This window comes from Nannobrachium achirus (assembly GCF_963921795.1).
Source record: "Nannobrachium achirus genome assembly, chromosome: 10".
Lineage (NCBI taxonomy): Eukaryota > Metazoa > Chordata > Actinopteri > Myctophiformes > Myctophidae > Nannobrachium > Nannobrachium achirus.
In genome coordinates this window covers 31526011-31543070 of record NC_137819.1, presented here as the reverse complement: position 1 = coordinate 31543070, position 17060 = coordinate 31526011, and the positions used below count along the sequence as shown (strand labels likewise).

The 17060-nt window shown below is 44.6% G+C and overlaps 1 protein-coding gene across 1 annotated transcript; it reads right to left on the bottom strand.

Annotated features, from left to right (window-relative positions):
- Nucleotides 1-220: 220 nt before the first annotated feature.
- On the bottom strand, nucleotides 221-11849 carry LOC308292474 (uncharacterized protein). The gene is made up of 5 exons (XM_080734812.1): nucleotides 11541-11849; nucleotides 3759-3848; nucleotides 3444-3634; nucleotides 936-1017; nucleotides 221-447 (listed from the first exon to the last, which is right to left on the bottom strand). The coding sequence occupies exons 1-4, from the start codon at nucleotides 11614-11616 to the stop codon at nucleotides 967-969; spliced, it is 408 nt and encodes a 135-aa protein (XP_080590938.1). The 5' UTR covers nucleotides 11617-11849; the 3' UTR covers nucleotides 221-447; nucleotides 936-966.
- Between the last annotated feature and the right edge of the window lie 5211 nt (nucleotides 11850-17060).

Here is a 17060-nt window from a genome sequence, read left to right as displayed (position 1 = left end):
TTTGGTTACCAAATCTCCATCATTCAGCTGGGGACCACTTGGAACACCCACAAGGAACACTGGTGGTCCCCGGACACAGTGGTTCTCAAAGTGGATTCCAGGGACTCTGTGGGTTCTTTTAGGGGGGTCTAAATTGACCCATACAAGTCTGTAACTCTGACAGTGTACAAATGGAACCAAATGAACCCGTTACAGGGTTCATTTGGTTCCATTTGTACACTGTCAGAGTTAAGGGGAGACCTTGACATTTAAAAGTTTGAGAAACACTGTTCTAGAAGACAGTGATGCTGTTTGAGGTGAAGTGAGTCATGTGTCCTTGGTCAAGCTATGACCAGTTGCCAATCTGGAGAGGAACGGCAGCCATCTTAGAGGGACAACAGGCCAAAGGTCAGGCTGGTGAAGGTCCCTCCATGGTGGCATCAACTGGACCACCACACCCACCATCACCTGAAATACAATATCATGTGTTATCATCACAATGTCATACAGTGTGTTCTCATAAAATAATGTAATATGAAAAATTACATTAAATATTGTTAGAACTAAAACATACAGTATTATGTTTTTTTTATTATGATTTAAAAAGATGAAGACATTTTTTCATTTTCCATTTATTCCAAATTGCATCTAAGAACCCATAGCACCCTCTGCTGGGGTGGGAAAAAAAATCATATATATGGTACATTTTGTCAATATTATTGTCTCTCATATATAATTATTTAAGGACTATCATAGTGTGAGCAAGTAATTTATGATGAAATACAGAAGATTCCTTATAGAGAGGTGCTACTGTATGATGAGTTACATTTATCCCTCCTCAAAGCTACAATCTGTATGTTTAAAATATGTTATGGCTAGATACAGATTACAGATTGTGTGCGTGAGTGTCAGTGTGCGTGCGTGCGTGCATGTGTGCATGTGTGTGAGTGACTCACCACCTCAGCGTGCGTGTCTGTGTGTAGACTCTCATAGTGTGTGTACAAGCTGCAGTGAGACCAGCAGTAAACTCCAGTGAACCTGCAACGAAAAAAAAACATGAGCTCACACTGCACTGAATATCAAACTACACCAAATAACTTTACTGATTAGCTGGTTTTATATCCTACCAGCAGGCTACTGCTGGTTTTCTATCCTATCAGGACATTTTGTAAGTAAGTAGCCGTATATAAACTAAAGCATGGGTCTTCAACAAGGGGTCCGGGACCCCTAGGGGGTCCTCAGAGTTACTACAGGGGTCCTCCAAATCTTTAAGTGATAGAAAGTTATTTTTCTTCTTGTTTATATTAACCACAGAAAACCACTTGAATCCTATTGTCCATATTCTGAGAACTTTGGCCAAAAATAGATCTAGAAGCTGATCTGCTATTTTTGGCAAAGAGCTTTGGTGTAGATGGGAAAAAGAGCAGACTAAGTACAGAGTTAAAGGTCAAGTGATTGTGCTGTCAAACGATGAAACTACCGTATATGGAATCTATGAACAGGTTGTGGGGGTCCCTGCTTCATCTCTCTCTCAACTAAGGGGTCCTTGGCCTGAAAACGTTGAAGACCCCTGAACTAAAGGCTCCCGAGCCATGTGGCCCATAGGTCAGGAGCCTATCTCCTGTTTCTTTATGGGGAGACAGCTTGACGTAGCTTGAAGTATTCCCCCTGGACATGACGCAAGTATGTCACAGGGACTTACCCCCAATCCAACCCTTGATGCTGGGTGACAAGCAAGGAGGCATTGGGTGCCATTTTTATTGTCTTTTTTTGGTATGCATGACTCAGCCGTGAATTGAACCCATGATGTCCTTAGGGCAGAGACACTCTAACCACAAGGCCACTTCCTGGCAGGACCTTTAGCACGGCTGGTTTTCTATCCTACCAGGACCTGTAGTGCTACTGTATACTACTACTGCAGTGCTGGGCGAGTTGAATAATGTAGGCCCTAAGTGAAACTATATCTCAAACTCTTTCATAAATCACATAACTGGTTGACAGTAGATTACTGCAACAGACCTCCTGCAACAGACCCCCCCCCACACACACACACAAACACACACACACACACACACACACACACACACACACACACACACACACACACACACAGTTCGCTCTCTCCCTCCGTCTTATCTGTCCACCTCCCACCTCCCTCTCATTTCTTTCATCTCTCTCCCTTTCTCTCTCTCTCAAAGATCCAAGTGGAAAATTACTTTTGGATGAATCATGAAAGTCGAACCGAATGCCTCAGGACATCATCACTGACAGTAGAAAACAGGGTTGTGTTGTGGTGTGTGTGTGTGTGTGTGTGTGTGTGTGTGTGTGTGTGTGTGTGTGTGCGCGCGCGCGCGCGCGTGTGCGTGTGTGTGTGCGTGTCCGTCCAGCCAGCATACCAACAAATACAAAGAGGCCACTGTGTGTTTATGTCCGTGGCGTGTGCATGCTCAGCTGCATATGCATGCATGCTCGTGTGTGTGCGTGTGTGTGTGTCTGTGTGCGTTCGTGAATGTTTGTGTTTGAGTGTGCGTACATGCATGTGATAAGCAGCTGTTTTAGAGTGCAGCCAACTGTGGTGTCAAACAATTTTTTTGGTGGAGGGCTGGATCAGTCTAAATGAGATTTCATTTAGGTTTGTTCAATGCTGACATGCACCAATGCTGTCACAGGACTGTGCCGCCCGCTGTGTTGGCTACACACACAGCATGTGTTCATCTGCTGCACAGTGACATCCTCAGTGTTCATTTAACCACTTGAACCCCTAGCCTCCCTGTTGTGGGGGGAACAGTCTGGCCAAAAGAGCCGATCTACAACAAAGCAGATTAGCTATTTTCGCAGAAGATTAGTGTAGAGCGAATACAGGAGGGAGCCTAGTGTAGGGGTCAGCTTAAGTATAGGGTTTTAGTGGTTACTCCAAGAGAGCACAAGAAAAAGTAACACTATAGTTTGATTGACGATGATTGTTTGATGATAATGTACGAGAATATTTAATTTAATTTCTTTTCTTTATTTATTTCCAAATCCTCCCACAGGCCAGACTGGACCAGACCGGTAGTTTGACACCCCTGAGATAAGACATGAATAATGTTACTAGCCCACAAAGAAAACACAGAGTAGGCACACTGGATCCAGCCTCAGAGGTATTTATATATATTACAGATTTCTGAAATTCTGGTGGTAATAAAAATCCCTTTGGAGCTGGATCCAGTGCGCGGACTCTATCTTGGCTTATTTGTCTCTGGCCAGCACATAGCTCAGTGGCTTTTAACTTTAGATGTGCGGGCTTTATACACTGTTTACTGACAGTGTCAGCTCGCTCGCACGTGCACACACGCACACACACAGTGTTTTGTTTAAAGACCCTGGCTGCCATGAGATTTGAGCCTATCGTTTTAATTAAACACAGATAATTTAGTGACTCACTCCCACAATGATTTCACACACATCAGTGTTTCCTGTCTTACCCATGTGACAGGAAGCGAAGAAGCCTTGCTAAACTGTTCCTGCCCCCTCTCTGTGGTGGTCATGATGGTCACCGCAGTGCTGGTCACCTCGTGTCCCTCCTCGTCATAGACATCCACCACATCCTCTTCCTCTTCTAAATCCTCGTCGCCAACACCAAGGAACTTATCCAGCTCATCGTTACTGGCATTACCTATTGGAGACACAAACAAACGTATGTGAATATGTGTTTGTGTTTGTGCGTGTGCACTGTGCACTGTGCATGCATGAATGCGTGCGTGCGTGTGTGTAGTAGTACAAGAGAGAGAGAGACGTACTGTAAAAACTATATTCAAATGTAGAATTGTAGTCGATGTAGTCAGGGCTTGGTGTTGCGTCCTCAAAGTCTTCATATTGGCACTGGACCCCTGAAAAACACCCAGACATTACCAATCAATAAGTACCGTATCCATAGACATTATTAAATCACAAACAACATGCATACATTAAGCATCAACATAACAACATGGTTAAAATAACAAAAAGTGTTTTCAGCCTATGGGAAGAAAACATGTTCTGACTCACTACAAGAACACTGTCCTCACCATAGAACACTGTCCTCACCACAATGACACTGTCCTGACTACTAACTCTTAGGATAGTGGTTAACATGTTTCTCTTCAGTGTCCCATCCCCATCTTCTGTTATTACTATACAAAAGCATTATTCAACCTGTTCTGTTGTACTGCTCTGCATGTTTCCTCCCTATATTGTCCATGCCAAACAGAAACAACCTTTACAGTATCACCCGTATCGCTTCAAAGATCATCGGACTTCCCACACCCACACTTGCTGATATGAACAATAAGGCCACCACACGCTTAGTACTCTCAATAACAAATGACACTGATCATCCTCTGCATCGCTACTTCGACCTCTTGCCATCAGGGCGAAGATACAGAACCTTTAAGTGGCACAAGGTTCGGTTTAGCAGGAGTGTTGTCCCCTCAGCCATTGCTGCAACAATCTGCTAAACAATCGAATCGCCCCCATCGCTAAGAGGGTTTTTCTGTGTATAGTGGGGTTAGGGTACTTGTTGTAGTACTGTGAAGACAAGTTTCCCTTCGGGGACAATAAAGATTATTATTATATTATTATTATCCCATACGGGAGACCCAAATTAGACTCCCGGGAATTACATTTGCCCTGTCACTCCTCATTCTGAACTTGATGAAGACGTGTGTCTTCTGAACATGATGAAGACGTGTGTCTTGAGTAAGTCTGGGTTGAGTCAGTCAGAGTGTGTGAACCAACCGTCAGTCACAGTTCAACATCAGTTACATTACATTACTGTTACTTTAAAAATAACACACAGATGTATCAATATCCGGGAAGAGGACCTTAAGGAATAGATATTCCCATCGTCAGATGTGGTCTCTTGTGTCGTGTGTGTGTGTGTGTGTGTGTGTGTGTGTGTGTGTGTGTGTGTGTGTGTGTGTGTGTGTGTGTGTGTGTGTGTGTGTGTGTGTGTGTGTCTCAGAGCCCTCAGAGACACTGTTTCCTCAAGCGCACATGTGACATTTGGTGGGAATTAAGTTTTAATTTATCAGCAGTGAAATACTCTCCTACACGGTCCGTCTCTTTAAGCTCTCTTTACTGTCTAGCTCCGTTAGCTCGGTGGCCTTGTGGTTAGAGTGTCCGCCCTGAGACTAGGAGGTCGTTGGTTCAATCCCTGGTCGAGTCATATTAAAATGACATACAGTAGGAAACCACTCAACATGAAGCTTTGGAGTGGGGTAAAGCCCTGGGACATAGCATCATGTCTAGGGGCTATACTTCCATATAGCTAAGATCACACTATATGGAAACAGGACAAGGCTCCTGGCCTTTGACCATGGCTTTGGTTCCCAAGGCTACATACTGTAATTACTTACTGTCTGTCTCTCCTTCAACGTCTCCATCTGCCTACACTGTCTCCCTCTCAGTCTTCCTACTTTATGTGTCTCTCGTGCATTGTCCCCCTCTCAGCTTTCCTAGAGTCTGTCTCTCCTAGATTGTCTCTTGCTGTCTGTCTCTCGGCCCATTCATACTCCTGCAAAGTTCAGGTGAGACAGGGCCGGGGTCATCTGTGCTCTGCAGACATTACAAGGTTCTCTAGGGCGGGGGTCTTCAACGTTTTCAGGCCAAGGACCCCTTAGCTGAGACTGAGAGAGAGTTGAAGCAGGGACCCCTCTACGTAGTGTATAAATGTGTGATGCAGATTTTCATCCTTTTCATAGATAGATTCATAGACCTGTTTGACAGCACTGCCATCAGTCTATGTTGGATTTGTGTTTTTAGTTAATTTGACCTTTCACTCTGTATTTGGTCTCTTTTCTTTTATACCAAACCATTTGCCGAAAATAGCAGATCTACAAGCTCTCAACGCTTCGCGCAGATCAGCCATTTTTGGCTAAAGTTCTCCTCAGAATAGGGATGCGAGGGTTCAAGTTGTTAATTTAAAAGAATGATCCTGTCACAAAGATTTGGCGGCCCCCCTGTAGTAACTCTGAGGACCCCCTAGGGGTCCCGGACCCCCTGTTGAAGACCCCTGCTCTAGGGGCTTGATGCAGCGGACAGCCGGACACATAGAAAGAAAGAACGTCCCTGCCTACCATCTGTCTCCTCCTCCATACTTTGCGGGAGCATAAACAGTGTTCTATATACTGTCTCTTTTTCTCTCAGGTCTGTCTCTCCTATAATGTCTTCCTCTCAGCTTTCCTGCAGTCTGTTTCTCCTACTGTCTCCCTCTGCTTTCCCATCTCTCTGTCGCCCTCTCAGCTTTCTGTCTGCCTCTCCTACACTGTCTCCCTCTCAGCTTTCTGTCTGCCTCTCCTACACTGTCTCCCTCTCAGCTTTCTGTCTGCCTCTCCTACACTGTCTCCCTCTCAGCTTTCTGTCTGCCTCTCCTACACTGTCTCCCTCTCAGCTTTCTGTCTGCCTCTCCTACACTGTCTCCCTCTCAGCTTTCTGTCTGCCTCTCCTACACTGTCTCCCTCTCAGCTTTCTGTCTGTCTCTCCTACACTGTCTCCCTCTCAGCTTTCTGTCTGCCTCTCCTACACTGTCTCCCTCTCAGCTTTCTGTCTGTCTCTCCTACACTGTCTCCCTCTCAGCTTTCTGTCTGCCTCTCTCTTGATGTACTTTACTGTACTCTGTTCTTGTTTTTCTTTTATCTTTTTCTTACTTCTCTGTAACTTTGTAAATAACCTTATACTGCTGTGCTGCCTCTGCAACTGATTTTCCCCCTTGGGATAATAAAGGTATCTATCTATCTATCCTACACTGTCTCCCTCTCCTATACTTTGTCTACTGTCTCCCTCTCAGCTGTTCTACAGTCTGTTCTTCTGAGCCTTTGCTCTACTTTCTAAATAAAGCGATTGCCTAAAATAATAAATATAAAAAGATTTACAGAGTTCCAGAGGGGTTTGAACCCTCGCTGGCCTGTGGCTCTGCACGCGTGTTCATCGTGATAAATCTTTCATGTGTGTGTGTGCATGCTTCTCTCCATTTAGCGCTAATTGTGTGGACAGAAACACACCCTTTCCCGTGTGTTTTGCTGAGAACTGAGTGGGCTGTTGGAGACGATTATCCTGTAGGTGCGATGAGATCACATCACTGTTCCAACACATTTAATACATTCCTGGTAGAACTGTTCATATGAAAGCCACTGTACCTGGTTATTGTTCAGGACTGTGTGGTTTGTTCTACGCTATAGCAGTAGTGTAGTGGACATTTATAGGGTCAGTATTAGTTGTCCATGAGCTCTAGCAGCATTTTAAATGAAGTCGTAATTAAAACCAGGTGTTTCTCACAGCATGACTCACTGACTGACAGCCACGTAATATGATACCTATACAGTGTGTGTGTGTGTGTGTGTGTGTGTGTGTGTGTGTGTGTGTGTGTGTGTGTGTGTGTGTGTGTGTGTGTGTGTGTGTGTGTGTGTGTGTGTGTGTGTGTGTGCACACGTGCGCGCATGTAGATCATGAGAGTTATGTCAGCATCAGAGATTTCTTAAAAATAAACTAAAAAAGTAAGAAAGAAAAGAAACATGTAATTGTTCGGAGAGGAGAGGAGAGGAGAGGAGAGGAGAGGAGAGGAGAGGAAGGAGTGCAGGGTGTTGGCTCTGTGACAAACATGTCTATACAAAACAGCTGGACGGATGCACGTGTGCGCGCGCACACACACACACACACACACACACACACACACACACACACACACACACACACACACACACACACACACACACACACAGTCACACACACACACACACACACACACACACACACACACACACACACACACACACACACACACACACACACATGTTCACTCATCCATTTCTTACATTTTTGCTCTCATTGAGCTGTGAAGGCTCTCCTTAAAACACATGATGACAAATGTACAGTAGGCTACGTCTATAGTTTATAAGGCTGCAAGTGTAACAGTAGGATAGACAGACAGCAAGAAAGCTGAGAGGGAGACAGTGTAGCAGAGACAGACAGCGGGAAAGCTGAGAGGGAGACAGTCTAGCAGAGACAGACAGTGGGAAAGCTGAGAGGGAGACAGTGTAGGAAAGACAGACAGCGGGAAAGCTGAGAGGGAGACAGTGTAGCAGAGACAGACAGCAAGAAAGCTGAGAGGGAGACAGTGTAGGAAAGACAGACAGCGGGAAAGCTGAGAGGGAGACAGTGTAGGAAAGACAGACAGCGGGAAAGCTGAGAGGGAGACAGTGTAGCAGAGACAGACAGCAAGAAAGCTGAGAGGGAGACAGCGTAGCAGAGACAGACAGCAAGAAAGCTAAGAGGGAGACAGTGTATAGCAGAGACAGACAGTGGGAAAGCTGAGAGGGAGACAGTGTAGCAGAGACAGACAGTGGGAAAGCTGAGAGAGAGACAGTGGGAAAGCTGAGAGGGAGACAGCGTATAATAGAGACAGACAGTTGAGAAGCTGAGAGGGAGACAGTGTATAATAGAGACAGACAGTTGGAAAGCTGAGAGGGAGACAGTGTATAATAGAGACAGACAGTTGGAAAGCTGAGAGGGAGACAGTGTAGCAGAGACAGAGACAGAAAGCTGAGAGGTAGACAGTGTATAGCAGAGACAGAGACAGAAAGCTGAGAGGGAGACAGTGTATAGCAGAGACAGACAGCAAGAAAGCTAAGAGGGAGACAGTGTAGCAGAGACAGACAGTGGGAAAGCTGAGAGGGAGACAGCATAGCAGAGACAGACAGTAGGAAAGCTGAGAGGGAGACAGTGTAGCAGAGACAGACAGCGGGAAAGCTGAGAGGGAGACAGTGTAGCAGAGACAGACAGTGGGAAAGCTGAGAGGGAGACAGTGTAGCAGAGACAGACAGCAAGAAAGCTAAGAGGGAGACAGTGTATAGCAGAGACAGACAGTGGGAAAGCTGAGAGGGAGACAGTGTATAGCAGAGACAGACAGCAAGAAAGCTGAGAGGGAGACAGTGTAGCAGAGACAGACAGCAAGAAAGCTGAGAGGGAGACAGTGTAGCAGAGACAGACAGCGGGAAAGCTGAGAGGGAGACAGTGTAGCAGAGACAGACAGTGGGAAAGCTGAGAGGGAGACAGCGTAGCAGAGACAGACAGTAGGAAAGCTGAGAGGGAGACAGTGTAGCAGAGACAGACAGCGGGAAAGCTGAGAGGGAGACAGTGTAGCAGAGACAGACAGCGGGAAAGCTGAGAGGGAGACAGTGTAGCAGAGACAGACAGCAGGGAAAGCTGAGAGGGAGACAGTGTAGCAGAGACAGACAGCGGGAAAGCTGAGAGGGAGACAGTGTAGCAGAGACAGACAGCGGGAAAGCTGAGAGGGAGACAGTGTAGCAGAGACAGACAGCGGGAAAGCTGAGAGGGAGACAGCGTAGCAGAGACAGACAGCGGGAAAGCTGAGAGGGAGACAGTGTAGCAGAGACAGACAGTGGGAAAGCTGAGAGGGAGACAGCGTAGCAGAGACAGACAGTGGGAAAGCTGAGAGGGAGACAGCGTAGCAGAGACAGACAGCGGGAAAGCTGTGTGAAGCTGAGGTAATCTTTGTTGGGGAAAGATTTAAAACTGTTTATTCCACAGCACTGAAAAAGAGCAAACCACCTTGAACAAATATGTCATTTTGATTGGCCAAATTGGGCTACATATGGGGTTTATATAGATGTTCTAACAAGAACAGACAAAGGTTATGTACAATATAGGATTTGTTAACAGCTAAAATAATATATAAAATAAACAATATTTTAGTGAACCATGCTGCTGTACCCTAAAACGAAAGTTCTTGTGACACTTTTTGGTTAAAACAAAACATTTATTGTTAGAGAGTTAAATCTCTTTATTCTGATACAATGATTGCTATAGAGTGCTTGTTCAGGATAAATTGGTATCTGAAAATGTATTTTCTGTTTACTAAAGAGCTGGACAGACAGCAAGACCCCTGTCACTGAATAAATACTACAAGTATGTGGGAAACTATTTAACACTTATTTAACAAAAGAATACCACTTATAGCACCTGTAATGTAAGTAGTGCAGTGACACATGGGTGACAAACATATGTTACTTTAATTAGCTTCACCTAATGATTGAATGACAACACGGCTCTTTTGATGTACTAACAATAGAAATATTAGCAATTATAATGATTTTGCAACATGGCAGCAACTATCGATACTTTTCGATTTAAGCAATAATGGAGAAGCAACGAATCAACCCGGACATTTTTAAATAGATGATATCATAATCGCCTGAATCAATTAGTGTGATTAGCCAGTAGCCACTTAAGGCCTACTTCATAATACACAATGGTGTGTTACAAGCTCACAGTCACAATGTGTTTTATTCCAATTGTGATTTACTTTTATAAATCTATCAAGTTTGCAGTTGCACTCCTGCTTTGCAAGTTAGCCATGGTATAACCAGATAATGCATTTTTGTGAACAAGTGGAGCAAGTTAGTTATGAGAAAATACTGCACTTCAGGGGAGGTAAATGAGCCGACTTGTTGCACACAACTGTCATGCAGTTATTTTCTCATGAGTAAGTTATCCCCCTTCGGTGTAGCAACCCTAATTTAGTGTCAGCGTAGGAACGGTATTGTTTCTGTTTGATGGCCCCAAGCGGGAGCATATACATACTATAGAAAGCAGTGGACCAAGAACTTAATGCTTATGGGAACCCACAGAAAACGTAGTAGTAGTACTGCTGCTGCTGCTGCTGCTACTATAACTACTACTACAACTACTGCTGCTGCTGCTACTACTACAGTTACTTCTACAAGTCAATAACTGTCACTACTACTGTATCACTACTAAATGGTAAATGGTGCATTTATATAGCGCTTTTTATCCAAAGCGCTTTACATAGATTGTGCATTACATTCACCCATTCACGCACACATTCATACACCGGTGGCAGAGGAAACCTGCTCACCGGGAGCAATGTGGGGTTCAGAGTCTTGCCCAAGGACCCTTCGACATTAACTCTGGGGGAGCCCGGATTCGAACTGGAAACCCTTCGGGAACCCTTCGTGCTCTAATAACGGTTTCTCTACCCCTGAGCTATGCCGCCACTATTACTGATAGTAATACCAGCAATACCACTATTACCATTACCACTAATACTATAATTAAACTACAAGAACCCTAGCGAGGCTATTTTGGGCTGAACATTAAATAAAAATAGGTCATACGACACATTGTCAACTTGTAGATCGGCTATTTTTGGCAGTGATCTTTAGTGTAGGCAGGAGAGGGCCCTGGGGGACTGCTCTCAACTAAGTGTGTGGGGTTTAAGTTCTTGAAGCTAATAATACGAAGGATGATAATAACATATATACATTCTCTCAACATATGCATTACAAAAAGGCAAAAACACACACACACACACACACACACACACACACACACACACACACACACACACACACACACACACACACACACGCACACACACGTGTGTAAACACTCACACGTGCGTGGAAAAACAGGGCACTGCCACTGCACACAAGCAAAGATAATCTGGCACACACACATAGGAACACATGGATGCAAGCAAACACAAACTCCCTCTCTGTACTCACCCTGGTTCAGCAGTAACACTCCTGTGAGACAAATGGAGAGAAAGCCCATCCAGCAGGACTGTTTCTGACTGTGCATGGCGCACGCACGTGCGTGTGTGTGTGTAGGTGTGTGTAAGTGTGCGCGCTTGTGCGTGCGAGCGTGTAAGTACGTATGTGTGTGTGTTTGTGTGTATGTGTGGGTGTGTGTGTGTGTGTGTGAGTATGAGAGAGAGACCAATGAACACAAAGTGTGTGTGTGTGTGTGAGAGAGAGAGAGTGTGTGCGTTTGGGATCTGGCCACACTCTCCTCTGATGATCAGTGAATGAAAGAAGAACTCTATGAGAGAGGGAAAGAAAGTGTGTGTGAGAGAGAGAGAGAAGAGGACGGGAGAGAGGACAGAGTGAGGGGTGTGTTTGCATGCATGGGAGAGGAGAGGAGGAGAAAGGAGTGAGGGGGTGGGGGTGGGGAGAGGAAGGAGGGAGAGAGAGAGAAAGAGAGAGAGAGGGAGAGGGAGAGAAAGGGGGGGGGGGGGGTGGCAAGAGGGACCCTCTCTGCTCTTCCTGCCAAGGATTCTTTATCAGACTCACAAAACCACAGACTGACAGAAAGACACATTTTACACTAGGCTGCAGACAAAAGAAGAATGGAGTGACGAGCTGTTTGCCTCACAGATCTGTTTCCATTTTAGAGCGACTAAATCATCATCCTTTCTCTTCTCCCGTTTTGAAACGGGTCTATACCAGATGTCCCGAATCATGCAGGAGGATGTCTTATTGCAAATGTCACCTCACCTTTTGTGTCCTGTGACCTGCAGTGAGGGAAAGGTCCCCATTGTGAATGAACTCATAAATGAGCGTATTCTGTATTTGCAAGTGTTAAGCCATGCTGTAGGCCTCCTGTCGTTTAGGAAGTGAGTCTGTGTGAATGGATGAGCTCCCATCCAGCGGCTCATCCTGCATGCGGCAGGGGGTCCATCAATCCACGTCACAACACCTTGAATGCTGGCAGGTTGGCCTGCCCTCTGCCAAAATGCCAGCCGTAGAGACAATAGATTAACCTCTTGAACCTGGCATCCCTGTTTTGGGCATGTCATTATAGGAGAAAATCTACAACAGCGCTATTCAACATGCGGCCCCTGGCCTGCGGCATGTCTATGCGGCCCGTCATGGTCATGCCAATACATATATTTTGTCTACTTTCAGTGTGGACAAATCATTTCTGATGTACTTTTTCAGTTTCTCTCCAAAACCACTATAGAAAACTATTTTTGTCTTGTTTTATACGAGACTTTTTCCTAATGTGTTTGTTCCAAATGAAGAAACTTTATCATTTCATCATTAATCATTCCATTACGATATTTCTGTTCAATGAGGTTTGGCCTTACAGATGTGGCTGTTTTCTGTGTGTTTCCTTAACTACTCACATACAGTAGTGTGTTACATAAATGTCCAAAATAGAACGTTCATTTTTAGCTTGCAGCCCTTGGACTTTTTGTATTTTGCTGAGTGGCCCCCTGAGCCATCTAGTTTAGTAGCCCTGATCTACAAAAAGAACTAATATAGCAGAGCTAACAACACGTCGCAACTTTACAGTGGGATGAAGTAATTTAAGTTCCCATTGTTTTGCGGTGTCAAATGTAGTCCCAAGAGACTAGAGATAGAAACAAAGAAACACAAAGTCAGATAACAAGACGCAACGTCAAATTTGTATCCATTCAGAAATTAGACATTAGACACAACATCCGTTCAGTTTAATATGTTTCAGTTTAATAACTGACTCTCTCTCTCTCTCTCTCGCTCTTTCTCTCTCTCTCTTGCTCGCCCACTTTCTCTCTATCCTCCCCCCATTTTTGTCTCTACACTTAACCCCCTGCTGAGCACAGAGGACTGAGGAAGTGTGTGTGTGTGTGTGTGTGTGTGTGTGTGTGTGTGTGTGTGTGTGTGCGTGTGCGTGTGCGTGTGTGTGTGTGTGTGTGTGTGTGTGTGTGTGTGTGTGCGCGTGTGTGTGTGCGTGTGTGTGCGTGCGTGTGTGTGTGTGTGTGTGTGTGTGTGTGTGTGTGTGTTGGGGGGGGGGAGGTAGCTCCTCCTTTCTCCTGTTAAAATCACCGCCAAACATCTGGAGTGATGAAGAACAGAGTCCTACACAACACTCAACTACACACTGCGCACAACTATTACCACACAACTCAGAAAGAGAAAATAAAAAGAAACATGTTTTGGTGGTCAGCATGGCCTGACACACACACACACACAGACACACACACACACACACACACACACACGCGCGCGCGCAAAGGCACACATGCACACAAGCACAGCACACAGACCTATTACATCAATGTTTGTCTTTAGAAAGTTTATTTAACAGCTGTAATTTGGCTGCGTTAGCATGTAATGCGACCCTATTATGTCAACAGCGCTTCTTGAATTGAGAGTGATCCGTACAGTATGGAGAGAGAGAGAGAAACACGACAGACAGAGAAGGAGAGAAAGGGAGACAGAGAGACAGAGATATTGTTTTTTGACACTTGCTTTGGAAATAGAAAAATGTTATGCCAAATTAAAGTTCCACTAAATTGAATTGAGGAATAGAGATAGAGGAGAGAGAGTATGTGACCCTCATGTAAACTATTAGATAATTCATTCTGTAACACTTCGTAATGTTCCAAGGGTCCTGGACTGTCTGTCTGTCTGTCAGTCTGTCTGTCTGTCTGTCTGTCTGTTGTCACAATAGCTCGATTTTTAGTGAATGATCAATAGGCCCCTCCGAAGAGATGATTCATTTTGGGGTTGAAAGGGTCCAGTGTTGGGCAGCAGTAGCTCAGCCATATGAGACAAGTAGCTGCCAGTCTCGCCGCCCAGGCCATGACTAATGACTTTTGCTCTCATTACTTTGGCGCTTTTTCTCTTGGTCTTTTTGGGGCATAGACTGTCTATTACTCTGCTATGGCAATACTGTACACATGCTTATTTATATAAATGGATTTAGATGTAGGTTTATCTTTACCCGGTATAATTGTATATTTCTCACTATCCATTGAATTTAACTATTTTTATACTTGGGAATACAATGTTAACATACTATCTTAACATGCTATCTTTTCCCAGTAGCTCTACTAATTTCAGAATGAATTTAGCGATTCTCTTTTTCACTGTGTAGTTTGACAAAAAGCTACAATTTCAGTGGCACATCACCATAAATTAACACAACAGATGGGTTTTGAGTGCAGTTTGTCATCACATCAAAGAGAGCATTCTCCATGTTCATCTCCATTTGTAGCTTTTACAGTTTGTTTTATTCAATCACATACCTGGCTACAAATCTAGCTAGCTAGATTACTATTATTTTGGAAGAGAGCCTTTTGTGTAACTCGATTACCTTTTAAGCAGAGTAGCTCTTAGCTTATTTTAAAATTTTAATTATTTTAACATTTTTGTGGCATTTTCAAGCCTTTATTTGATAGTGATAGATATACTGGAGAGAGATATTGCAAAGGACATGCAGCTAAGAGCCCCGGTCGGATTCGAACCCGGGTCAATTATGTCTACCAGGTGAGCCACCAGGGTGCTACAGTAGATCATTTTTTAAAGTTACTTCTCAACACTGAAAGGGTCAGCGGTGAAGGTCAAATTCAGTTGTATGTCAAGAACGAAAGAGGTTGTCAGGTTCAGTCTGTGTGTTTTATGAGTGTGTGTGTGTGTGTGTGTGTGTGTGTGTGTGTGTGTGTGTGTGTGTGTGTGTGTGTGTGTATTCGTGCGTGTGTGTCAGGATGGAAGTGAGTGGTTGCATATGTGCTTATTGTTTTACTCCTCGCATGTGTTTCTTGGTCCCCGGGCAATCTCCTTTAATTTAATTATCCACGCCCACTCATCAGCTCATTCATTTCCAACCAATCAAGTCTGGACTCTCACACCTGCACACCATACTCCTATCTATAGGCTGTATTTTGTGTATTCTCTGTTTAATAGTGTGTTCCTGTGCCCTCTGTATCTATCTATAAATGCGAGAAGTCTCTGCGTGTCTGTCTGTAATCCGCGAATCTCGAGAACCGTTCGTCCCACCGGCTTCAGATTCGGCACGCGCGTTCCCCGCCGTGGCACGGAGTGCAGTGCCGGGCCTCGACCCGACCCGACGCGCGGTTTTCCCGAACGGGCGCGAAACGTTCGGAATCTCCTTATGCGGGGCTGATTGTTGACATCAGGCTGTTCCGGAGGAAATCGGCGCAAGCACTGACTCATTGTGACATCACTTCATAAAAGGCTCTGACATCAGGTACGCCACATGAGTCAATAAAAAATCTCTGTGAGTGTGTATGTATGTAATCCGCGTATCTCGAGAACCGTTCGTCGTACCGGCACGCACGTTCTCCATATATGGGCATAAAATGAATGCCTGTATGCGGAGCTGATGTCTGACATCAGAGTTTTCCGCAACCGGTACTGTGTGTGCAGAGATCTTCATGTGTGCAGAGATCTTCATATATGGGCATAAGTGGACAAAGACAAACAGATGGTCAAAACGGGTCCTATGACAACAGGTATATTGGGGTTTGCATTAAAGGGTGGGGCATTCATTCCCTATTTCAAATTCGGCACGCGCGTAAAATGGACGCAGATAGACAGATATCTCCATATATGGGCATAAAATGGACCCAGAACTATATCTGCAGTGATCTCCATATATGGACATAAAATGGATGCCAACAGACAGACAGATACAGATATCTCCATATATGGGCATAAATGGACACAGGCAAACAGATGGTCAAAACTGGTCCTATGACAACAGTATAATGGGGTTTGCATTAAAGGGCGGGGCATTCATTCCCTATTTACATTGTTCCGAGTTGGCCAGGTTGCCGGGCGGCCCAGCTTCTAGTCTTACAAATGACTCCAGAACTGGAGGGGACATTTTCACAAAACCTGCCTGGTGGTAATAATCAGTTGTAAGGCTGTCCTGAAGTGATGATTTTCTATGGGGTCGAAAAGGTTAATTCAGGTCACAAACAAGGGCAAGGGCAAACCTACTGACTCAAGGTGGAAATGGCATATGACAGCTACGCTGCGCTGTGTTGGCAGAGGTTTATGCATACTGAAAGCAACCAGATGGACAGACAGAGCTTTATGATCCAGAATTTCAGGTGTCAACTTTCTATATTTTATGATACGAGAGAAAAGGTCTGAGCTCTTGCCCAGTTGAATTGCCCAAATAAGGTTTTACAGTCAGGCATGTGAGGCATGTGAGCCAAAGAAAAAAGACCAAGAAATCTAAATTAATTCCTACATGACAAAAGGAATGTCCACAGACGTTTGGCAGATATATCGAGAAATATAGTTATTTAAAGATGATCCATATAGTGAAAAAAATGCAAAAGATTCATGTCAATTTGTATTTTCAGATATTTAACCACTTGAGCCGTCATTACCTAATAAACTTGACCTTTTACTCTGTACTTAGTCTGTTCTTTTCCCCCTCTACACCAAACCTCTTTGCCGAAAATAGCCGATCTACAAGCTGCGAGGCGTTGTGAGCTTGTAGAC

Excerpts from the sequence above, each read along its gene's own strand:
- LOC308292474 (XM_080734812.1), bottom strand. The coding sequence starts at position 11,616 with ATGCACAGTCAGAAACAGTCCTGCTGGATGGGCTTTCTCTCCATTTGT. Across the intron at positions 3,849-11,540 it reads AGTGTTACTGCTGAACCAGG|GGGTCCAGTGCCAATATGAA; the intron begins GTGAGTACAGAG and ends GGTGTTTTTCAG. Across the intron at positions 1,018-3,443 it reads CTTCGCTTCCTGTCACATGG|GTTCACTGGAGTTTACTGCT; the intron begins GTAAGACAGGAA and ends TTTTCGTTGCAG.